Below are 24121 nucleotides of genomic sequence, written 5' to 3' on the forward strand. Positions count from 1 at the left end.
ACAAAAAAACACAAAACAAAAACCAGGTTGACAGTATTTTGTTTCTTTTGTTTCATCATTACAATTTCATTTTCTCCTAGGACTATCAGACTTGGCTTGACCTTAGAGAATTTGAAACTCGCATTGGAGAACGTTACATTACACATGAAAGTGATGATGCTCGCTGGGAAATACATGCATACACACATAACCTTGTATACCCAAAGCACTTCATTATGGCTCCTAATCCAGATGATATGGAAGAAGATCCTTAATGACTGAGCTAACCTAAATAAGGAAGGATTTCATTTTATGGACTGATATTTTGCTGTGTAACTTGTTCTTTGTAGATTGTCATCTGCAGTGCTGCAAAGATATGAAGAAATATGATAACGAATAAGTGAGACCAGTACTGTAGTTCATAATGAGTAGGTACAGGCGGGAAACTGAATAAGAAGAAGTCATAATGGAATCAAGGTGAAGCTTTTTATAAACTTTTTTAGCCTAAGCAATAACTGGTTTTGTATTTTTTCTTAATCCTTCACTTTAATACAATAGGCTCACTTAATTTGTCTTCCCTTTTCTGTTTATATATATATATATATATAAATATATGTTTTTTTGTTTGTTTGTTTTTTTAAGGAAAAACAAGTCAAGCTAGCATCCAGTTACTATATAGCTTGGCTAAATTATACAAGACTTACAAGATTGATTACTCGACAGGCTTGTATTTAAGAGATAACTGTGAGGTTACCATTATGTGATGTTACTATAAGGACTTTTAACATTGGTTTAACCAACCATAGAGGCATTGAAGGGTTTTTCTTAGATGCCTAGAAAAAGCGCACTGGGCTGTTTTACCTTTCTTTTTTAGGTCAATCAAGACTCCAAAATAGTGATTCCTAACCTTTTTGGAGTTGCTCTGCTACTCTGAATATGTTCTATACAGCATAAGGATTGTCACCTTCTGTGTGTTGCAACAGCTTCTAAGATAATTAGGGACAAATGATGTTACAAAAGGAAGAGTACTGCTGGTCTAAGTGCTGAGTTGTGTGTCTGCATAGCTCCACTCTGCTGCTAAATATGCATGTTCTGACGACACCATCTTGATGCCAGTACTGGATTCCAGCATTCAGCAGGTGCAGATCTCAGCTTTACACAATTTATCTTTACCTAGGGTTCAGTCAGTAATTTCTGCTTTTTAGCAGGGCCAGTGCAGGGTCAGTTAATGCTACAGTTACTGTATAGCAAACAGTATCCTTTTTTCTCCTTCCCCTAGCCTACTGGGCTTTGCAGATATCTGGAGTGTTTTAAAGTCAATTATTTTAAGCAGTTTGAGGGGATGTGTAGGAGTGGAGCATGAAACAGTTTATAAGGCTGGGGCTGTATTATCAGCACAGCAAATTAAAGAATGAAAGAAGTACTTCTTTTTACATTTCAGCTCCAGCAGCCAGCTATTTAAAAAATATTTTTAAATATCTTCCCCAAAGTTTAAGATGTGGGACCATCTACTTGTAAGAAACAGTGGCTTATTTCTTCATTTCTCAGTAATCATTGTAAACCTTTTTTTTTTTTTTCTTCTCCACTCTAACAAAAGTAAAAGAACAAAACTTTTGCTGAGGTCTTGGACTCCACTACTTGTTAGTTATGTTGGCCTGGACAGATGGCAGGTCTGTCTGCAGTTCCTCAGTCTGTAAAATGAAGATTATCATTCTTGCCTCTCCCTTTGTCACAGTGTTGTCGTGAAGATCAGATATGTATGAATGCAGTCAAATAAACTAAAAACTAGGAAAGTGTTAACTATCATTGCCCACCGAATTTGAGGTAGCAAAAAAAAAAAAGAATGTTCTGGTACATGAACAGACTGAGAAGGCCTTTCGACATCCCTGAAGCTAGTCTCCTGTCTAGACTAAAAATATCCTTGAAAGAATAGTAGCAAACAGTATGCAGTACTCCTGTGTTCTAAGTTCTTTTATGTTTTAGTTTACCCTCACAGCAGCCATAGTGTTAAGTCATTATGAGCTTCATCTTAAAGATAAGAAAACTGAGGCAAGGGGAGATTAACTTACTGCCAAATTTCAAACAGTTAGTAGTATTTGAGACCAGTAGTATGGCTCTAATCTTACCCTTAGCCCACCCAACCATTATGCTGTACTATCTACCCATAAATACCTCCAGGAAACATTCCCCTCTTGGTAATTTGTCCTTCTATAGAAGCTTCAAAGATTAAATCAAATTAATTTTCAAAAAAAATTTTTTTTTAGAAATGTTATTTTCCCTGTGATAGAGGATGACTTCCCAGTTTCACCAAAGTGTGTTTATATCAACACACACAAAATGGAATAATTCTGAGTCACTAGGCAATCAATCTACTGTGGTTTTACTACGTAAGGTGAAAATTAACTGGAACGATGTTTGTTTGCTCTACTTACATAGTCAAACTTTACAAGCCATGAAATTAATTGCACTCTTTGTATTTGTTGTTAAATGCCTAAGAAGTTTTCTAAAAATTTTGTAAAGGCACTGTCTGTCAGAGAATCTGGAGTTGAATGATTATTCCAGATACTGTATAACCTGCATAACTTTTTGTCTTTAAGTCGTGTTTGTATAAGAAGTAATTGCTAGAAACATTTGATAATGTACAAAGTAGTCTATAATGACTGTTCAGTACATTTTTAATATTTTTTTGGTTACATCCAACTTTTTGTAAATATACTGGAAGCTTGATAATAAAATGTATTTCCTATCACCATACTTTTCCATGTGAAAACCTGAGCCTATTTCTAGTATAAGTATCCAAAGAAAAGTTTTACCTGGTTGTGTTATTTTACCAGACCTTGGTAAAAGAACTATTTTGGAAACAGTATTTGTGAATGGAACTAATGCTATATTTAAAAACACTGATTTTTTTTTAACCTGCCAAAAATAAAAAAAAGCTCATTTTATAATTTTATACTAAATTTGAGTTGATTATCTGGAGGTCTCATTTCTTGTAAAGTATAACTTTTTCAGAAACTACCACCAAATTATCCAACTGTTATACTACCAGAAGGCTTTAAAAAGTTAAAAACTTAATATCAAACTTTCTAGGTGTTAAGATATAAGGCATTGCCTGGCTCTAGCCCCTTAATTATAAAAACTTTAACATATCTGAGAGGAGCCAACTATGGACGTTTAACTCATCTTTCAAAAATTCTCCCAACCAAGTCTTTGAAAAAAGAAAACAAATACAGGAATCTAGAATGAGAACAACTAGGAGTGGCCCGAGGCTGGGCAGCATCTGAAAAGCAAGGCCTCCGTCTTCCTTTACTTTAGTGCAGGGGTGTCTAATCTTTTAGGTCCTAGCCACATTGGAAGAACTGTCTTGTGCCACACATAAAATACACCACCACTAATGATAGCTAATGAGCTTGAAAAAAAAAATTGCAAAAAAAAAAATCTCATAATGTTTTAAGAAAGCTTACATATTTGTGTTGGGCCACATTCAAAGGCTACATGATATGGCCATGTAGTGTGGATAGAATGCTACTCCTGTCAAGCAGAAGCAGCAATAAAAAGCAACAGTTCATCACTGCCAATGAACTTCTGATACAGTTAAGCCGTAAATTCAAGACATCAAGGGAAAATATTCTTTCCCTTTAATCTCCCTTGTAAATCTGTGTTGCTAATTAATAATTCTCTAACTCTATGTTTCCAGTATTAACACACAGCTTCTAACAACCAAAAAATGAAAACATAATACAGAACTAAAACTTGACATTTATCTGAAAATTATTCCTCCTAGGCTGTGTGTGTGTGTGTGTGTGTCTCTATCACAGGCTAGAGTGCAACGGAGCAATCTCCCCTCACTGTGTGTGTGTGTGTGTGTGTGTGTGTGTGTGTGTGTGTCTCTATCACAGGCTAGAGTGCAACGGAGCAATCTCCCCTCACTGCAACCTCCGCCTCCCGGGTTCAAGCGATTCTCCTACCTCAGCCTCGTGAGTAGCTAGGATTACAGGCGCCCACCACCACACCAGGCTAATTTTTGTATTTTTAGTAGAAATGGGGTTTCACCATGTTGGCCAGGCTGGTCTCCAACTCATATTTGAACTACATGTCAAGATTTACTGTTTCTTACTGTGACCTTCATAATTTTTTTAAAAATGCACAGATGCACGATGTAAGAAATTCAAATACCCAGCCACACCCTGCCCCTCAAAGTCACTTCCAAATTGGGAAAATTGTGCATTCATTCCTTACTTTGTATGCAAGTACATATCACAGAAAACAACCAGTGTACACTAGTGTATTCGTTTCTATGAAATTACTTGTATTTATTTAGTTTTTCTCCTTCAACAAAAATGGAATCAACTATAAAAACTCTTGCATCCTACTTTTTTTCACTTACTAAATCTTAAGAGTTTTCTGTCAAAACATATTGCCCTAGCTCATTTAAAAAAAATAACATATATCTTATCAGTTTCCTGTGAATAGCCATTTAGTCTGTTTCCCATTTTTATTAAAACCATCAGTGCCCATGTTTACTTTTTTTTTTGAGAGGGAGTTTTGCTCTTGTTGCCCAGGCTGGAGTGCAGTGGCACGATCTCAGCTCACCGCAACCTCCACCTCCCAGGTTCAAGTGATTCTCCTGTCTCAGCCTCCTGAGTAGCTGGGATTACCGGCATGTACCACCATACCCGGCTAGTTTTGTATTTTTAGTAGAGATGGGGTTTCTCCATTTTGGTCAGGCTGGTCTTTAACTGCTGACCTCAGGTGATATGCCCACCTCAGCCTCCCAAAGTGCTGGGATTACAGGCATGAGCCACCACGCCCAGCCGCATGTTTACTTTTTAAAATAAAATAGAAATATGGCAACTAGCTTTGTAAGTTAAAGGAAACTCAGTTTCACAATAACTTACTAGCTTGAGCACACATTTGCACCAAAGCCAGTCACAACCCTAAAAGTTCTATAATGTTGGTTGTATTATATACAACATGGACTGTTCTTGCTGTGGAAAGATAAAATACTTTGACTTTTGTTACCTGCAGTGTATGAAATGTGTTTCCTTTATTTTGATTTCTTGGGCCGACTGAAGAGTAAAATGTCCAAGCTGAAATATCACTGCCAAGCAAGTTCACTAAACCCAGCTACAACGGATGCAAAGGGTTTTGACTGACGTGCATTCCTCTGATATCTTCCACCTTGAAGTCTCTGATGAGGTAGCAAGGCAAAAAAGTTAAATCTCTCTCCCATCTTCTTTGGATTCATTAACATATCATATCCTTGAAGTAACTGCTGCCTCACTGATGGCTCATTTGATTTATCTAAAAGAACCTGAAAAGAAAAAAATTCTTAGCAAAAATAACCAGAAGACAGGATTCCTAGTTACATGCAGCAATACTAATGACTCTCAAATATTCCAATAAAACAGCACTCAAAATGTGACTTCTGATTACCTGCCTGAGAATCATAGAGTACTTATTAAAAATGTAGATTGGTGTGAAACAAACCTAAGGATTTGCATTTTTAACAAATATCCTCAGGGGGTTTGATCTACAGTAAGGTTTAGGTGTTCTCAGAAGAACAGTTAGAAAATTCATACCCATAAACGCAGTTTTCTTAACAAACAAAAACACTATTTGGAAGTCTTAATGCTACCTCCCATGGAGATGCATAAAACTTACCAGACTAGTTACTAAATCCTATACTACCTGAAAAGACTGGAATACCAAGGATTGGCTAACTACAAGAGCATTAAGGCCAGGTGAACATACTATTTAAAGTAATTTTTGAAATACTATGAAAGTACTTAATAACAGTGAAATAAAATAAACCTTACCTTCAGCCGGACATCAATACCCATATTTTTTAAAAATGTGTGTTGTTTTATTGGGCCCAGAGAGGCTACTTTTCCCTGTGCCATTCTTCGCAAATAACTGAAGTCCACATCAGCTGTTAGATCTGCTGTTCCTGGGGCAATTAAGACATCATGAAGCTTGTGGTCGCAAAACCCCTTGAACATAAAGAAATCAGATTTTTGCCCTTTTATGGTTATTAAGATTAAAGAAATGCTATCATATTAAAGTTATTTAATATTTACATTAATGCTTGAGGTGACGGAATAGAGCTCTCATTAATTCTCTAGGCAGGGAACACCTAGGCAGTGTTTTACAAAGTATATGCATCAACCATGCATCAGAATCACCTGAGATACACTACAAACTACTACACAGCCATAAAAAAAAATGAAATCACGTCCTTTTCAGCAACGTAGACATAGCTGGAGGCCATTATCCTAAGTGAATTAATGCAGGGACAAAACCAAATACCACATGTACATCTCACTTAGAGCTAAACACTGGGTACACGTGAACATACTTATGGGAACAAACACTGGTGACTACTAGAGGGGAGACAGGAGGAGGGGAACAAGGGCTGAAAATCTATCTACTGAGTACTATGCTTGCCACCTGGGTGACAGGCTCACTTGTACCCCAAACCTCAGAGTCAATGCAATATACCCATGTAACAAATAACAAACCTGCCTCATGTACCCCCTAAATCTAAAATAAAAGTTGAAATTACTTAAAAAAAAAAATCACCTGAGAATATATTACTGACCCTAACCGGACCTGGTCAGTCAGAATCCTGGAGGTGAGGCTAGAGAATGAGTATTTTCAACAAACTATCCAGGTTATTTTTAGATATAATAAAGTTAGAAATTAAGAATCACAGACCTAGAAAATGACTAAGAGCATTTAGTTAAATGTTTTTCAATTAAAGTATATTGAATAGAATTGATTATATTCAAAGATCATTAAGAAAGGATGTTTAGGAACAGTGTAAAAGAATACATCTGGAAAGGGAAAAAATGTTGAAAATATGATAGAAAAAGCTAGAATGATTACAGTAGGTAGTTTAAATCTGCAAAGAAGTACCAAAATTTTTCTTGAATGAAGGGGGGTACAGATAGGTTTAAGAATGTGAAGAAAATCTTTCCATTTGTATTATTCAGCTGCTTATCTGGATTTATGTAAACATAGGTTCTACAACTAAGGAAGAATGTACACAATTCAGATCCTGTTAAAGGAGGGCTGGACAGTAGACTCAGTGTTAGCAGTAAGAACTAGGGTTAAGGGGAATTACAATAGCATGAATTAATGTTAACTATAAAATAATGTAATACAACAATACCAGGCACTGTAGAAATCAAAGCTCTTCAATGGGCTTCAGATCTAACACTGAAATTCTGATAAATCATGTTACTGAATTATACATACTCTGAAGGTATCTGTCTTTGTTCCATCATGACCATAATCAGCAACCAGTGCAGCACCTCCAGTTAATGCAATGCGTTGAGAAAGTTCCTCGATGATAACACCAGCGTCAGGACACACTTCAACATGATCCCTTGTTTCGTCATGCTAGTAAAGGGATCATTGCAAGAGTCAAAATGCATCATTCAAAAGAATGACTTCCTTACGGTTTTTCAGGTTTTTCCTCAATGAGCATTTCTTAAGTTTTAATAAAAATAAATTCTTAATATGAGTATGTTCTCTACACTCAACTTTTCACCTGACTCCCTTTTTATTATACAAAACTCCTTAGTTCTTTGATGCTATCCCACTTGATTTACAAAGACATTTTAATCTCTTTTATAAAAAGGCAAATGCCCTCCCAATCCCCCCAGATGGCCTAGAGCATTATCATTTAATGTAAAATTACTTTTATATCACAAATCATATAAACACATTCCTCTAGGTTGAAAGCATGGGAAAGGGATTTTTTTGTCTGCCTAAAACAGTGCCAGGCACATAACAGTCAATGAAAATATTGTGCTGAAAGAACAAATGGTATAAATCCAATAACATGAAGCAGACCCTATTAGACAATTAAATTATCATGCCCTCTGTTGTGCCAGAAAGTATCCCAATGATATGCCCTACATCAAGAAACGCTGGCTTATAAACTAGTGCCAATGTATTGAAACCGTTATTACCCCAAGATGTCCACTTAACTAAGGGGCCACAATAAGTGTGTACTAGCTTAAAAAGCAAAATCACACTAAGTATTAACACTTGTCAACCTGACTAGTATATATGAAATTTCACTACTTCCTGATCTGATTGAAAATGTGGTATTTCTTTCCCTTCATTATGAAAACATACATTAACTTGTACTCCTTCCTAACACCTTATTATAGAAATGCAGTAATGACCTGCCCTGATGTCTGCCTATGGTAACAGGCATAGAGTAAGATGAAGTTAAATCTCAGCTCCAGCTCTTCCTATGCTTACTGGTAGACAAGTTACTTAAACTTTCTGAGTTGTTTTCTTCCTTATAGATATTGTAGGTTTATTGTGAGGATTAAATATAACTAACCATTTAGCTAATAGTGCAATCAAATTACTGTGGCTTAACTATAAAAACCATGAAGTCAGCCTCATCAGGCATCAGTGGACACGCTGATCATGCTGACATTCTATCTTAGGCTACTCTTCAAGATGACATGTATTACCACTCATCTCATTCAAGTGAAAGAGAATATTCGCTCCCTCCCTTCCTAACTGAATACTAATTAGGTCAAGAACTAAATGAACTCCCAGGGCCAGGAGGTTAGTTCTTGGTAGTTCTATGAATTTGTCATTCAGGTAAACTTAGATTGCTATACTATGAAAAAACAGGTGTTCATAAGTGTTCAGTCTGACATTTAAATTTATACTTAACAAAACTTAATTCATACATTTAAGTTTAAAAGCTCTTGTGCTTTTAAAACTGATAATTTCTAAGTAAGAAGATCTCAGTTAAGGTCCAGAAAGTAGAAATCATCTTCTGAGCTGGAAAAAAAGGATTAAAAAAAAAGAGGCAGTCTGAAGCCTGGACGTTCCTGAGAAGTACAGGGATTTTTTTGTACCTTTAAACAAGCCACAATAGACAGGCTCTTGCAATGATTCCTTGAGATCAACAGAAAGCAGTAGTAATTCTACCATTCTGGCCGAATCAAACTGAGATCTGTGTGGAAGCATGGGATAAAAGCCATGCTGTAGCCCAAAGAAGGATAATAATAGAACCTACCTAATACAGTTGCTTTGAGAATTAAATGAGAAAACAGAGTAACACAAAGTACTCAACAAACGTTAGCTGTTATTGTTAATTTACTATAGTCTGTACTACATTGCTTTCACAGATGTAAACTCTTCCTGTGGACAATACCATTACCATTTGACATGAAACTGAGATAAGCAGTGAAAGTAAGAGACTTGGCTGAGTAAGCGGTTACTTACTTTCTCTTACTACATGACGTTAAGGTCACACACTTAAGAAATGATTTTAACCCATGCTCCTGCCTCTAGCTCCTCTGCACTTTCACTGTCAATAAAAAGCACCTCGTATGCTACTGGCAACTCTTCCTGTAAAGGAACTCTAAAACTCTAAAGTAGTAACTCAGAAAATAAGACTTTGAAGATTCTGTGAGCAATAAAAGAAACTTAAAAAAGCATATTCTTACTTGTATGAAGGCTTCTGCTGGGGTGGCAGAAGGTGCCAAAACAAACCTCAGTTTATCAGAAACCTGTGGATCAATGTCAACAAATACTTCTCGCCATCCCTGTGGTGTTTTCTAAACACAAAATAACACATAAAAACAAATTTTTGCAAGTTTGTTCTCTACATTGCTTCTACCAAAAATAGCTTTTTCTCCTCTTACCGTAAGTAACTAACATTTACAGAGAAGTTACTATTTAAAATTACTTAAATTCATTACTTCATTGCCTTTGAACAATGAGTAGACCAATCGATGCAAAAGAAACAATAACAGAGATGACGCTGTGGAAGATAAAATCAGCAGCATGGAAAGTACCCAAAAAATGGAAATAGACTCACGAAGAATAGCCAGAAGCTTTACTAACAAATTACTACAGGATCATGAGAGCTGCTCTTCTTCTCACAAATTACCAGTACATATACATTATCACCAAATCTTAAATCTCCTCACAGAAAGAATGAAGAAAAGTTTTATTTATTTATTTTTTTTTTTGAGACAAGCTCTCGCTTTGTTGCCCAGGCTGGAGTGCAGTGGTGCAATCTCAGCTCACTGCAACCTCTGCCTCCTGGGTTCAAGCGATTCTCATGCCTCAGCCTCCCTAGTAGCTGGGAAGTACAGGCACGTGCCACCAAGCCCAGATAATTTTTGTATTTTTAGTAGACACAGGGTTTTGTCATGTTGGCCAGGCTGGTCTTGAACTCCTGACCTCAAGTGATTCACCCACCTCGGCCTCCCAAAGTGCTGAGATTACAGGTGTAAGCCACCATGCCTGGCCCAAAAAAGTTTAATCTATAATTTTTTAAAATGTGCTAAGGTTGGCTGGGTGCAGTGGCGCACACCTGTAGTCCCAGCTCCTTGGGATGCTGAGGCAGGATGAACACTTGAGCCCTGGAGTTCAAGACCAGCCTGGGCAACATAGCAATACCCTATCTCTTTAAAAAAAAATTTTTTTTTGCTTAAGTAAATCCTTCATTGCACCATAGCCAGTTACCATCTTACCATTTTTCATTCCCTTACTTCTTCAAATCAGAAGACTTAAGAATTCTTAATAATTATCCCAGGAGAACTAACAATTCTCATTCATATTTCATTTTTTGCTTTTGAATTATTTGTGTACCAAAATTCCAAATAATAGTTAAAAATAACCTCAACAAGTAAAATTTGTATACTGAATAAATACCATAAACATTGGCAACACAATGCCTTTTGTATTCAATTATAGACATGACTTTTTTCCCCCCTCAATACCTGAAATTTATGCACAGGAAGAACATCAAAAAATTCATGTGCAAGATAAAAGCTGTACCCTATTTAAAAAGAGGAAAACAATTAATGTTTCCACATTTCACAGGAATTAATTCTTTTGAATATTAACTGTAAAAAAAATGCCTACTTCCTCCATAATCATCACTACCACAGAATTATCTACCTCTTCATGGAAAACTTACACTGCAGAACATAGAACAATTATTACTATTCTTATTTTACACATAAATGGGGTCAGAAAATGGAAATACCTGAAATAGCAGTTAAAGCTTTTATTCATCACAAGGCTTGAAAGAAATTAGAAGTCAGAATTGTTAGCTGGAAGGGAATTTGATTTCATAAAATCGGGCTTCTCAGCCTGAGAAGGCTGAGGCAGGAATGGCTTGAGATCCCTTACCCAAGATCGTACCCCCACTTTGGCTTTGAGTCAAGACTCAAACTAGTCAATACTAGTCAGTATTCCTGACTAGTACAGGGATTTTTCCCCCACACCTTGCTTGTCTTTAGGCAAGTAAGGATTTTTTAAAAGACTCTATAACTGAACTAAACCCACCTACTAACACTGCTTCCATCAGCCCCAGCTGCCTTGGGCTACTCCGTCATCGGTACAACCCTAGCTATAGGGAAATACTCAAAAGTACAAAGGAGATTTACATTTTGTTTGGGATTTTACAAAGCTTCATGAAATAAACTACTACTTAATATCAGGCAACTTTATTTTCTATTAAGATGCTCTTTTCTAGAAAAAAGTAGGCTACTCTCTATGGATAAGGGACTTGGCAGCAGTAACTCAATCTATTATATTGCTGTAAAAAGTTACAGTCCCATCAATACTGTGAGGGTTGTGATCAAAATTCTTTCATTAATCCACATAAAGGTAATTACCTTTTGGAACATCATGCAGATCTCGGTACCAGGAAATTGGAATCCCAGACTTAGTGACACCTTTCATATACACTGGGGATCCAGCATTTCGCTCTAATGGGACCTTCTCTTCAGTCAGTGTCAATGCTTGAATCTCACTTAATTTTTGGCTTACCTCTACCAGATGTACTGAAATGTCACAATTTTTCAGCACAGATCCAAGTTGAGTGAACACCTAAATACCAAAAGAAGAAAAAAAAATACAATGTGTTAAGTAGGTTTTAAGTTTCCTAATCATTTACAACAATGATTTAGTCATGTCACAATAGAAGTAATATTTCAGAGAGATGTGTTCCTTACCCAAGCCACTCTCCAGCAGTCTATAAGAATCATAACCTACTAGTTGTTAAGCATAATCTAAATAAGAAATGAACAATGCACAATTTGGTTTCCTAATGATAAATTATGATTAACAAATGAAAATAAAAGATTTGGCATCTGATAAAAACAATGATTCAGATTATGGAGTCTAAAAAAAGACCAAGGAAATAAAATGTACACAGCCTTGATTTGATAACATCTCTAGGTCTAGGAAATAATCTCATCTTTGAGATGATGAGAACTCTAACCTCAAAGAACCAAATCTGAATGGTACTGAAAACCTGACTGCTTAACTCGGGGGTCTGCCACATTTTCAATCTATATTTAGCTACACATTTTTTCACTGTTGTAAACATGCAAGGGAAAAAGGAAAATACTAATATTTTACCAATCTTTTAAGGCTAAAAATTCAATAGCAAAAGCATAAAGTGTATCAACATTATTTTTCATTTGAATTTAATTTCTACTGGTGATCTGCCTCCAATTAATACTTTTGAGATATGAATATGCACATCCAGACTGATAATATGAACAAGATGATTTTTCCAAATTTAGTTTTGAGATCGAAATACAAATGGAAAAACTTCCCAGGAGAAATTCCTTCAGAAGGTAACATCAAAAATAAAACAGGTCTGACACTTCTCTGGCTATTTGCTTTACAACCCTTTAAATTCTTTGGCTTTTAGGACTTCTTATGACTCAGTCTGGAAAAGCATCCTTCATACATTTTAAGGGCTCTGGAATCGACTTTTAAAGTACTTGAACAAGAAAATATGATTTGAGGTCCTTATTAAATATTTTATATTCAAATGACCTTGCTGAAAAACATAAAATAGAGCCCTGGAAATTTAAATTCGTGATTTTGTTTTCTTTCTTCACCCAAATAATCAAGATTCTTATTTGTCATATGTTTATATATTTTATATATTTTTTAAATCCTTTAATTTCTAATTTAAAGCAAAAACCATAAAGCATCAAGAAATTTAAATTTATATTGAGTATGTGTTGGTGTTTTTTGGTTTTTTTTTTGAGACAGGGTCTCACTTTGTTACTCAGAGGCATAATCACAGCTCACTGCAGCCTCAACCTCCTGGGCTCAAGCAATCCTCCCATCTCAGCCCCTCAACTAGCTTCGACCACAGACGCATGCTACCACGACTGGGTAATTTTTGTATTTTTTGTAGAGATGGAGTTTCACCGTATTGCCCAAGCTGATCTTGAACTTTGGGAGCCTCGAACTCCCAAAGTGCTGCGATTACAGGCATGGGCCACTGCGCCCAGCCATGTTTGTTTTTTACATTGAATTGTCAGGTACATATAAAATAAACTCAAAAACACTAATGAGTTCCAAAATACTAAAAACTACAAAACTACAAAAGTTTAATAAATACTATTACTATTATTATTATTAATAAATACTATTACTATAAACAACTGTCCTCCTTTTTAATGTTTTCATAAAATAGTACGTAGACTGATAGAAACAATGATACAAGAGAGAATATCTACCACAAATGGGACATGACCTTATCTCCAAAGCCCCTGTGGACTCCCTCTACCCTTGGAAGTCACCACCATTCTGAATCTTGAGTTAATAACACCCTGACTTTTCTTTATAAATGTTACTAAATATATTTTTATCACCAAATACATATTGTTTAATGTTGACTATTTTTTGGATTTTATATAAATACAATCATATGATACGAACTCTTTTGCAAACTGCTACTTTCACACATCTTGTTTCATGTTGAATACTGTTATATTCCACTGTGATTTCACGCATTCTTGCAGTACTTCGTATTCCACTGTATGACTATACCACAATTAACTGATTCATTTACCCCCCTGATGGGCATTTGTGCTGTTATTTTCTGCTATTTTATACAATGCTGCTATCTTCTTGTATGTGTCTCCTGGTACACATATACACTAGTTTCTCTAGGGTATATCACTAGCAGTAAAATTGCTGGGTCATACAATATAAGAAACTTTGATGTTAATAGATAATGGCCAATAGCTTTTCAAAAAGGTTGTACAAGGCTGGGTACGGGGGCTCATGCCTGTAATCCCAGCACTCTGGGAGGCCGAGGCAGGCGGACCACTTCAGGCCAAGAGTTCAAGATCAGCCTGGCCAGCATGGTAAAACCCCTTCTCTACTAAAAATAAAAAAATTAGCCAGGTGTAGTGATCCACACCTATTATCCCTGCTACTCAAGAGGCTGGGGGACAAGAATCGCCTGAACCTGGGAGGCAGAGGTTGCAGTGAGCCAAGATCGTACCACTGCACTCCAGCCTGAGCGACAAAGTGAGACTCTGTCTCAAAAAAAAAAAAAAAAAAAAAAGAGAAAGAAAAAAGGATGTACTAAATTATAGTTTTACAAGCAGTATATGAGAGTTGCCATTGATCCACAAATCCACATCTTCACCAATACTTGGTGTTGACAGACTTTTAGCTTTTTTTCCTAATCTGGCAAGGGTTACAGTAGTATCTCATTGTGATTTTAATTTTCATCTCCCTGACTACCAATAAGACTAATCTTTTTTTTTTTTTTTTTTTTTGCTTTTTTAGCCGTTTGTATTTTCCTCTTTTATGAATGGACTTGTTCACATCTTTGGCCTGATTTTTCTCAAGTTATCTGTCTTCTTACTGACCTAAAGGAGTTATTTAAATAATTCTAACTACTAGTTCTCTGTTGGTTACGTGTTACAAATAACTTCTCCCACTCTGTGGCTTGTCTAATCACTCTCTTAATGGGGTCTCTGAAGAACAAAAAGCTGCTAGTTTATTTGTAGAGCAAGAAGTTTTTAATTTTAATGTAAGAAATGAAATATTAATCTTTTGCTTTATGCCTTCTGCTTTTTTTTTTTTTAATATAAAAAGAGACGAGGTCTTGCTTTGTTGGCCAGGTTGGTCTTGAACTCTTGGCCTCAAGCAATCCTCCCACCTTGGCCCCCCAAAGTGCTAGGATTACAGGCATGAGCCACTTTGCCCAGCCTAAACTTTTTTTTTTTTTGAGACGGAGTCTCGCTCTGTCACCAGGCTGGAGTGCAATGGCGCAATCTCAGCTCTGCAATCAATCACTGCAGCAATCACTGCAACCTCTGCCTCCTGGGTTCAAGCGATTGCCTGCCTCAGCCTCCTGAGTAGCTGGATTACAGATGCACGCCACCATGCCCGGCTAATTTTTGTATTTTTACTAGAGACGGGGTTTCACTATGTTGGTCAGGCTGGTCTCGAACTCCTGACCTTGTGATCCGCCCACCTTGGCCTCTCAAAGTGCTAGGATTGAGCCACCATGCCTGGCCTAAACTTTTTATATAAGTAACAACTTTCCTTCCTGAGAAAACAAATACACTCTCCCATAATGTCTTCTAAATGTTTCCTATTTTTAGCTTTCATATTCTCCCCCTCCCCTCCAATTTTTAAGTTTACAGACAACAGTAAGTAATAACTGATTACATTATTCTGACATTATATTTTAGCTGAGAAATATGAAATTAAGGAACTGGAAACCAATGAAATCAACATGGTTTGCACACTCAGAAGTACTAAAATTCACTTACATGAGACTAAAAGACATTCTTTTATTACCTACCCTCAAAATATCTCCCACGAGGGTTCCCCTACCTGGGCCCAGTTCCACCAGCTGGAAAGCTGTGCTTTTTCCAGTGGCCATCCATTCACTAATGAACCATATACCTAGTAGCTGTGAAAAGGGAAAAAAAAAACACATATTAAAGTATTATAAAGTATAAAAGTATACCACAATATAAAATTTCACATAAATATGCACTATATGCCAAAAAGCAAAATGTGTACAGCCATATGTATGTTGTTCAATACATACGTACATGTTCACATAGGAACTTCCTGGGACTACATCATAACATACACCATTTAGGAAGATTAATAGGAAAAAATAAGGCAGCCTCTGCTATAAAAGGTCCCATGACATAGATAAGAGGATATCACTAGCAGAAAGGTATTAGTATTTGAAAGCAAATAAACATATGAAATGTGATTATGCCATTTCTTCATATTCATATGATTTAAACAATTACATGATTCTTATAATAACTAATGTTTTTCGATACCCACATTCTACTTCCTCGTATGCACTATTTCCTATTTCTAAATTCATAGAAGGTACTTAGTGGAAATGAATTAGAATTCTGTTTATTAAAGGAAGACTTAGCTGGGCGTGGTGGCTCACGCCTATAATCCCAGCACTTTGGGAGGCTGAGGCGGGTGGACCACCTGAGGTCGGGAGTTCAAGACCAGCCTGACCAACATGGAGAAACTCTGTCTCTACTAAAAATACAAAATTAGCCAGGAGTGGTGGCACATGCCTGTAATCCCAGCTACTCGGGAGGCTGAGGCAGGAGAATCGCTTGAACCCGGGAAGCAGAGGTTACAGTGAGCCGAGATTGCGCCACTACACTCCAGCCTGGGCAATAAGAGCAAAACCCTGGCTCAAAAAATAGATAAATAAAAGAAGACTTTTACTGTAACTACGGCTAAAATCATGACTGGGAGCTTTAGAGCTTCTCTTAATTCCACTAATTCTTCAATGCTCTTTATCTTTTCTCTCTTCCTTCCCGGGCACTCTCCTGGGCACTCTACCTCTTTCCTCGCCTTTCCTTTTGTCTCTCTTCCTTCTTCCATTCTCTTTTTTTTTTTGAGACGGAGTTTTGCTCAGTCACCCAGGCTGGAGTGCAGTGGCGCTATCTTGGCTCACTGCAAGCTCCGCCTCCCGGGTTCACGCCATTCTCCTGCCTCAGCCTCCCAAGTAGCTGGGACTACAGGCGACCGCCACCACGCCCGGCTAATTTTTTCTATTTTTTTTTTAGTAGAGACTGGGTTTCACCGTGTTAGCCAGGACGGTCTTGATCTCCTGACCTTGATCCGCCTGCCTCGGCCTCCCAAAGTGCTGGGATTACAGGCGTGAGCCACTACGCCCGGCCCCTTCTTCCATTCTCTTACTTCATCTGATTCTCCTTTTTCTGTCCTCTTTATGACCCCCTCCTTTCCTTCTCTTTCTCTTTGTCCCTCTTATCTCTCCATTTCTCTTCCTACAGTGGAGTATAAACTTTTCAAATATTCTCTCTACCATTTTACTCCCCTCCACTGCCTCTCTATTCCCTCAGTACATAAACTACTATAAAGTTAAAACTTTTGATGAATCACAAAAAAAGCTGTAGAACACTACTACAGAATAATACAATTTGATCTGCTCTCAAATGTTTATATTAGCTTCATTCATACTTTACATAGCATATTACCTCCCCAAAGATTTGACTTATTTCAGGTGAAGTAATGAAATCTCCTTTTTCGCCTAGCATGTCACGGTACACATAATAACCCTGAGTAAAAAGAGAAAATAGAGAAACAAAATTAATTTTCAAATAAGCCTTTTAAAAATACCCCTCCAAAATCTTAAATAATGTAAAAGTGAAATAATTATTTAGTAAGAAAGTTCTCTCCTCTAAATAAGCAAGGGGAGCCAGGCGTGGTGGCTCATGCCTGTAATCCCAGCACTTTGGGAGGCCGAGACGGGCGGATCACGAAGTCAGGAGATTGAGACCATCCTGCCTAACATGGTGAAACCCCATCTCTACTAAAAACAATACAAAAAAATTAGCCGGGCATGGTGGAGGGTGCCTGTAGTCCCAGCTATTTGGGAGGCTGAGGCAGGAAAATGGCGTGAACCTCGGAGGGAGAGCTTGCAGTGAGCCGAGATCGCGCCACTGCACTCCAGCCTAGGTGACAAAGTGAGACTCCATCTCAAAAAATAAATAAATAAATAAATAAATAAGCAAGGGAAATATGGTGTCTTTACCCAAGTTTTACAAAGTAACAGTCATTTTACAAAACCGGTAGAAAAACAATTACACCTTGACCGTAAAGGCAGAAGTCATGTAACGTCCATCTCTGCACGCCAGACCCTTCCTCCCCTCCCAGCTCCCACACCCAACACAGCAAGACCCTGCCTACTCCTCCAGCCTCCTCTCCAAATTCTAACACTTTCTGTCTCACATATGGGCCCTGCCTGCTGGTGATGTTCTGTTTCTTGATTTGGGTGCTGGTTACATGGGAGCATTTGCTTTGTGAAAATTCATTGAGCTGTAAACTTGTGGTTTATGAACTTTTCTATATGAATATTATATCTCCAGAAAAAGGGTTGTTTTTTTTTTCTTATTAGCCTTGCTTGTCCAGACATCCATGCCACTGCAAATCCTCACCCTTCTCCCTTTTCAACTTTCCCTGGCAGTCTTATACTCAACCTCCGAATCTGCTCAAATGCCACCTAGCTGACCTCCTCCAGCCCTCCAACCTAAGGCCAAATCCAGTGCCACCTTTTCTGAGCTTATTTGTCTCTGTTCTTCACCACAAAGTATAGTTGTTTGCAGAAGATCATGCCTTATTTATCTTCATATCCCAAGTTTTAGCACGATGCCTAACCTTCAAGAAACACTCAAGAATTGAGTTAAATATTTCTTATGCTTCTCAAGCTCCTATTCTACCACCTTACTATAGGTGACATGGGCCCCAGTCTCACTCCAGAATTAAAGAATGTTATAAAATACAACTTCCTAAGCTTCCCATCCCCACCTGGCCTCTAACCTAATCTGGGGACTCCAAGAATGAAATGCCTTCCCCTTCTCCTCTCATCCAAACCTAATCCCTCCGCCTGTGCTCTGGACCATTCCTCATACAACTCCCCTGAGTCCTTTTAGCCGTCCCCTTCTCTCTTCCAGCTTCAACTTTCCCCCTTCAGCATTCAAAATAAATCAAGTCACTCCCATTTTTAAAAACATTTTTTCAATCCACACAACATCTCTTCTTCTAGGCTTTCTAGTTCCGTTCATAAGGAAACATTATTGGGGTATTTACGCTTTTTTGTGTTATGAACCACTGTGGTAGCCCAGTGACGCCTATAGACCCCTTCACAGAGTGTTTTTAAATGCACAGAACCACAAAGAAATAACTGAAAAATGTGTATCAAATGTTCTAAAAAATGTGATATATACACTTCTTTACTAGTGTATTAAAAAAATATAATCAGGCCAGGCACAGTGGCTCACACCTGTAATCCCAACACTTTGGGAGGCTGAGACAGGCGGATCATGTGAGGCCAGGAGTTCAAGACCAGCCTGGCCAACAAGGCAAAACCCGATCTCCATTGAAAATACAAAAAACCTAGCTGGGCATGGAAACATACACCTGTAATCCCAGCTACTCGGGAGGCTGAGGCACAAGAATCCTTTGAACCTTGAAGGTGGAGGTTGCAGTGAGCCAAGATTGCACTACTGCACTCCAGCCTGGGTGACAGAATGAGACTCTGTCTCAAAAAGCCAACAAACAAAAAAGCCCATAATCAAGCCAAAGACCCAATAATTAACAAAATTTTGAAGTAAGGATGAGCACGATGAAATCCTGAGATGCCTGTGATCACTGTATTGTGATAAGGAAATACCAATGATTTCCACAGATGACAAAGTCACAGGTATTGCTGATGCTACTAGTTGCTGCGTATGTTCATAATTGAAGAAATGCTAAATTTCAGTTGAAAGTTAGTGAAAATAAAGGTATAATATTTTTTCCATCCAGCTTCATGAAACCCCTGATTTCTATTAAAGGGTCCCTAGGTTAAGAGCCTCTACATTTTAGAGTTACCCCTACTCTCAATGCTGGGAAACCTTCCTTTCTCTCAGTATGTTCTCCCTGGTTCCTTGGCTTTAAATATGACCTATATGCTGATGACAAGCAAATGTATATATGCCTGCCCAGTCTTTCTTCTGAACACCAGGCTCTTTTTTTTTTTTTTTTTTGAGACAGAGTCTCGCTCTGTTGCCCAGGCTGGAGTGCAATGGCGAAATCCAGGCTCACTGCAACCTCTGCGTCCCGGGTTCAAGCGATTCTCCTGCCTCCTGACTAGCTGGGATTACAGGCACAAGCCACCACGCCCGGCTAATTTTTGTATTTTTAGTAGAGACGGGGTTTCACCATGTTGGTCAGGCTGGTCTCAAACTCCTGACCTCGTGATCCACCCGCCTTGGCCTCCCAAAGTGCTGGGATTACAGGCGTGAGCCGCCACGTCCGGCCCTGAACGCCAGACTCTTATAGCGAATTGCCTACTTTCTATCTCCACCTGCATGTCACTGCTAACAAAATATGTATAAAATGCAGCTCCTGGTGTAGGCCCTCTCCCTAGTACTCCTCCAAACCTGGTCCTGTCTGTCTTAATCTCAATAAAAGGTACCATCATCACCCAACTGCTCAAGCTAAAACTGCGAATCAGCCTTGATTCCTCCGTTCCATCACTCAATCCATCGGCAAATCCTGTCAGTCCCTTTCTAAACCACCCTCTTCTATTTCTAGTACCACCACACTAGTCTAAGCCACCTATCTTGCAGCCCTGCCTACCGGCATCGAAAGAAAGATACCGGCCTTGGGTAAACCTCGACACTTGAGTCACACTACCATATCCAACAACAATGGCCAAACTAACCCCAGAATTCCACAGAGGTCATATTTCAACCCAGCAAAAGATGAAATATTCTAAAATAAAGGACTATAGGCTTTCACCAAATGGCTCTGTAGAACAGACAAGGAAACGTGGGTCAGAAAGCTGTGACTGTGCCTAATCCTAGAACAGTGAAGAAGACCCAGACTGCATTCTCAACTGCACATGTGAGAAAACCCAGCACATGTCTCCGATGCCAGCTGAAGCCATTCCAACACAGACGACTTTCCAGGCAGTAATTCCTACTTCCAGTTGCCTGTTGGAGATTTCTACCTAAGAGTCCCACACACTTCAAATTCATATACCAGCCTGAACTCTCCATCCTTCCTCCCGCATTCCTTCTCCCAGAGCAATGAATCCACACCACCCACCATCAGCCAAGTAGGAAAGTCATCCTTCCCGCATCATAAATCCAATCAGCTACATTCTGTCTCCTAAACACCCTTGGACCGTGTCTTCTCCTCTTTACTGGCACTGCCTCTGACGTGAGCCAGCCCTGACCAACTGACAAATTATCTGTCCCCAGGTCCTCAGAAATGGCTCTTCCCCTGGCAGGCACCCCCACTGCCTGGGCTGAAGACCTTCGGGCTTCTCCCTCCTGGCTTGCACCTCGCAAATCGGCTAGAGAGGGCCTAGTCCTCGGGCTACCCGACCCATACCTTGGCTGGATTAGTCAACACCTCCTTCATGTACTCGGCCACAGTGATGGGACCAGTAGACTTTATTTTGTACATAAGATGCCGCAGCATCGGCGTCACCGGGTTTTCTGCAGGCTCATTCCCGGAGCTGAAGTATTTCCCTCTCCAAATAAAAGGAATGGCTGCGAAAAACACAAATTAAATAGACCCCATGATAAATCTGAACATTCACGAGCGCAAGCCGCCTGAGCGTTTTCAAAACAGCTTCGTGAACCCTTAACCTCGCCCCACCGCAGACCGCGGGCTACTGTGCTTAGCACGCCCACGGGGCGCAGAGACAGCACCCACTTGCCCACGACTACGCAGCCCTATTGCGTTTGTACCGGACCCGTTTCCAGCCCAGGGCACCTTCAAGGTGGAAGTGGGCCCCCGAGCCCTTGATCCCCCGGTACCCTCAACTGAAGAGCTGAGGAAGGCGCCCCACGCGGCTTCCACGGCAACCGGGCTTCGAGGGGACTGACGCTTACCTGCGCGCGCCACGGCACACAGCGGCCCCAAACCTGACCTCAGCAGTACACTCATGCTGAAATTCGCAGGCTAGCTCGCTCCGCCAGGAGCAGGGGCTTGGACCATTTCCGGGAGAAGACACGCCCCGACAGGAATTACGCCACTGGCAGAGCGGAAATAGGCTGAGTTTCACGCGCGTATGCTTTGCCCGCCATGGCGGCAGCCAAGGAGCTTTTGGAGTTCCATGCCAAGCGGCCTTGGCGCCCCGAGGAGGCAGTAGAAGATCCGGACGAGAAGGGTGAGGATAATACTAGTGAAGCCGAGAATGGGTTCTCCCTGGAGGAAGTGTTACGGCTCGGAGGCACCAAGGTAACGGCCGCGGGCTCCGGGGAACGGGATCAGGCGTGGAGAGTCCCGCGGGTGGCTAGGCTGACTGCGCCGCCGCTTCCGCGCTGCGTGGAGCGCGGGCGTCCAGGACTGAGATCCCAGCCTCTGAAGCATGTGTTCGGTGCGCTTCCCACGCTGGTTTCCACTGCTGTTTACAAAAGAAAAGTTTCGAATTGAACGTTGTATTCTCTGGCTATTCTTAGGATGTAGGCGATCTTCTGATTTTATTGACGTGGTATAACCATCACACCATCAGGTCGTAGAGTGGCTTTTCTTGGTCCTGACCTTGTGATATGAGTGTTTTGAACACCAGTGGTATTGGAATTTTCATTTCTGTTCTCATAGAGTACATGCACGTGTCACTGTATGCCCCAGAAGCCCTCCTTTTTGGAGCATCCTAATTAAGGGAGAGAAACAGTAAACAGACTTTTAAATACATGGTACAGCAGACGCGGGGTAGTGCTATAAAAGAAAATAAAACAAGGAAGGACGTTAAGGAGTGGGAGCGCGTTAGTATTAAATGAGATGATCGACAAACACATCACGGAAATATTTGAGCAGAATCCTAAAGGACAGGAAGGAGTGAGCTGCCATTCCAGTCAGTTGGAACAGCAAATGCAAAGACAGGCAGAAGAGTGCCTAACCTATTCCATGAGCAGCCAAAATGCCAGTGTAGCAGAGGCAGAGTGAGTTAAGCGGAGAATAGTAAGAAAGGAGGGCCGAGGGGTCAGAGGGCAGGCTTTTGCTCTGAGTTTGATGCAAAACCACTGGAAGATTTTAAGCAGATAAGGAACAGAAATTAACTTTGTTTTTAATATTATTTTGTTTGGAGACTGGACTTTCAAGGTGGAGGAGTTAGTTAGAGATAGGCAGATTTCACAGTTTGCTCTGTGCTTGTGTATATTTAAGTTTTGAATAGGTAATATATACACATTAAACACGTGGTGCAAACTTTAAAAGATACATAGTGAAGTCAAATTGTTTCCACTTTTATCTCAGCCATAACCATTGCCCTGATAGGAAGCAATTATTTTTACAACTGCATTTTATATCTTTCAGGGATACTATATACCTTTTCAAGCATATACATACTCATTTATGTGTATGAAATAACGGGTGTATCTTTTTTACGTAAATGGTAACATATATATACACCTATCTCTACATTTTGCTTTCTTTTCTGTCTTAGAAATCCTTCTATATCAGTGCATAACATTCTGTGTCATTGCTGTGGCTGCATAAATCATTTTGTCTGTCTTAATTTATCTAACCAGCCATTTATTGTGAATATTTAAATTATTGCCAGTCTTTCACTATTTTAAATAATACTACAGTTAATAACCTTAATCGTGTTTTCCCCCCACTTTTGTAAGTGTATATGTAGTATAAATTTGTAGAAATGAGCCAGGCACAGTGGCTCACACCCATAATACCAGCACTTTGGGAGTCAGAGGTGGGAGGATACCTTGAGTCCAGGAGTTTGAGACCAGCCTGGGCAACATAAGGAGACCTCATCTCAAAAAAAAATTTTTTTTTTTAAATAGCTGGGCGTGTAGTCCCAGCTACAGGCTGAGGTTGGAGGATCACTTCAGCCTGGGAGGTTGAGGCTGCAGTTCAGCCATGGTCATGCCACTGTACTCAAGCCTGGACAACAGAGCGAGACCATGTCTCAATCAGTTAGTTAATTTTTAGAAATGAAGCTGCTGGGTCAACAGATGTGTGCCTTGCATTAAATAGTTGTGATTGGAGTTGACAAATTGTCCTCCATGGAGGTTGTGTCAGTTTACACTCACATCAACCATGTATGAAAGTGCCGTTTCCGCCACCCCTTCCCCAGCATCACCTGTCATTGTATCTTGCTCATCTTGCAGTGTATCTTTGCTCATCTGATAAATTAAAAGATGGATGTATCATTGTGGTTTTAATGTGGACTTGTCTAAACCTCAGTGAGGTTGAACATCTTTTCATATTCTTAACCCTTTTTTTCTATGAACTGTTCATATCCTTTGCACATTTTTCTTTGGGGTTGTCACTTACTGATGTG

The 24121-nt window shown here is 39.4% G+C and overlaps 3 protein-coding genes across 20 annotated transcripts in view; 2 read left to right on the top strand and 1 right to left on the bottom strand.

Annotated features, from left to right (window-relative positions):
• Window positions 1-2733, top strand: part of PRKD3 (protein kinase D3) — a 74153-nt gene extending 71420 nt beyond the window's left edge. For 8 of the 10 annotated variants that reach the window (XM_009442300.5, XM_063789134.1, XM_063789136.1 and 5 more), the window contains one exon: window positions 81-491. In XM_009442300.5, coding sequence (XP_009440575.1) covers window positions 81-254 — 174 coding nt within the window. In that variant the 3' untranslated portion in view covers window positions 255-491. Of the gene's footprint in view, window positions 1-80 lie in introns of all 10 variants that reach the window. The other 2 variants (XM_063789133.1, XM_063789135.1) reach the window with 2 other exon arrangements.
• On the bottom strand, window positions 23-21830 carry NDUFAF7 (NADH:ubiquinone oxidoreductase complex assembly factor 7). Of its 8 annotated transcripts, none has more exons than XR_008546218.1 (11): window positions 21711-21830; window positions 21205-21365; window positions 17301-17381; window positions 15614-15724; window positions 11655-11868; window positions 10752-10810; window positions 9468-9578; window positions 7240-7383; window positions 5799-5972; window positions 5002-5293; window positions 23-345 (listed from the first exon to the last, which is right to left on the bottom strand). XR_008546218.1 is itself a non-coding variant. In XM_054677783.2 (10 exons), the coding sequence occupies exons 1-10, from the start codon at window positions 21763-21765 to the stop codon at window positions 5078-5080; spliced, it is 1326 nt and encodes a 441-aa protein (XP_054533758.1). In that variant the 5' UTR covers window positions 21766-21830; the 3' UTR covers window positions 4271-5077. The 8 variants fall into 8 exon arrangements, 4 of the variants coding, with proteins under 4 accessions (XP_054533758.1, XP_016803855.2, XP_063645210.1 ...); XR_008546219.2 differs by lacking the exon at window positions 21711-21830 and adding an exon at window positions 21636-21706; XR_008546220.2 differs by lacking the exon at window positions 21711-21830 and adding an exon at window positions 21592-21692.
• The window catches only part of CEBPZ (CCAAT enhancer binding protein zeta), a 28909-nt gene continuing 26509 nt past the window's right edge, over window positions 21722-24121 (top strand). Inside the window, exon 1 of one of the 2 annotated variants that reach the window (XM_001166712.7) lies at window positions 21722-22059. In XM_001166712.7, coding sequence (XP_001166712.4) covers window positions 21904-22059 — 156 coding nt within the window. In that variant the 5' untranslated portion in view covers window positions 21722-21903. The remainder of the gene's footprint in view (window positions 22060-24121) is intronic. The other variant, XM_009442303.4, reaches the window with a different exon arrangement.

This window comes from Pan troglodytes, chromosome 12, assembly GCF_028858775.2.
Source record: "Pan troglodytes isolate AG18354 chromosome 12, NHGRI_mPanTro3-v2.0_pri, whole genome shotgun sequence".
Taxonomy (NCBI): domain Eukaryota; kingdom Metazoa; phylum Chordata; class Mammalia; order Primates; family Hominidae; genus Pan; species Pan troglodytes.

Coding starts and splice junctions, on each gene's coding strand:
- NDUFAF7 (XM_054677783.2), bottom strand. CDS start 21,765: ATGAGTGTACTGCTGAGGTCAGGTTTGGGGCCGCTGTGTGCCGTGGCG. Junction 10,811..11,654: donor TCTGCATGATGTTCCAAAAG/GTAATTACCTTT, acceptor CTTTTTAAATAG/GGTACAGCTTTTATCTTGCA. Junction 9,579..10,751: donor TTCCTGTGCATAAATTTCAG/GTATTGAGGGGG, acceptor TTTTGTGTTTAG/AAAACACCACAGGGATGGCG.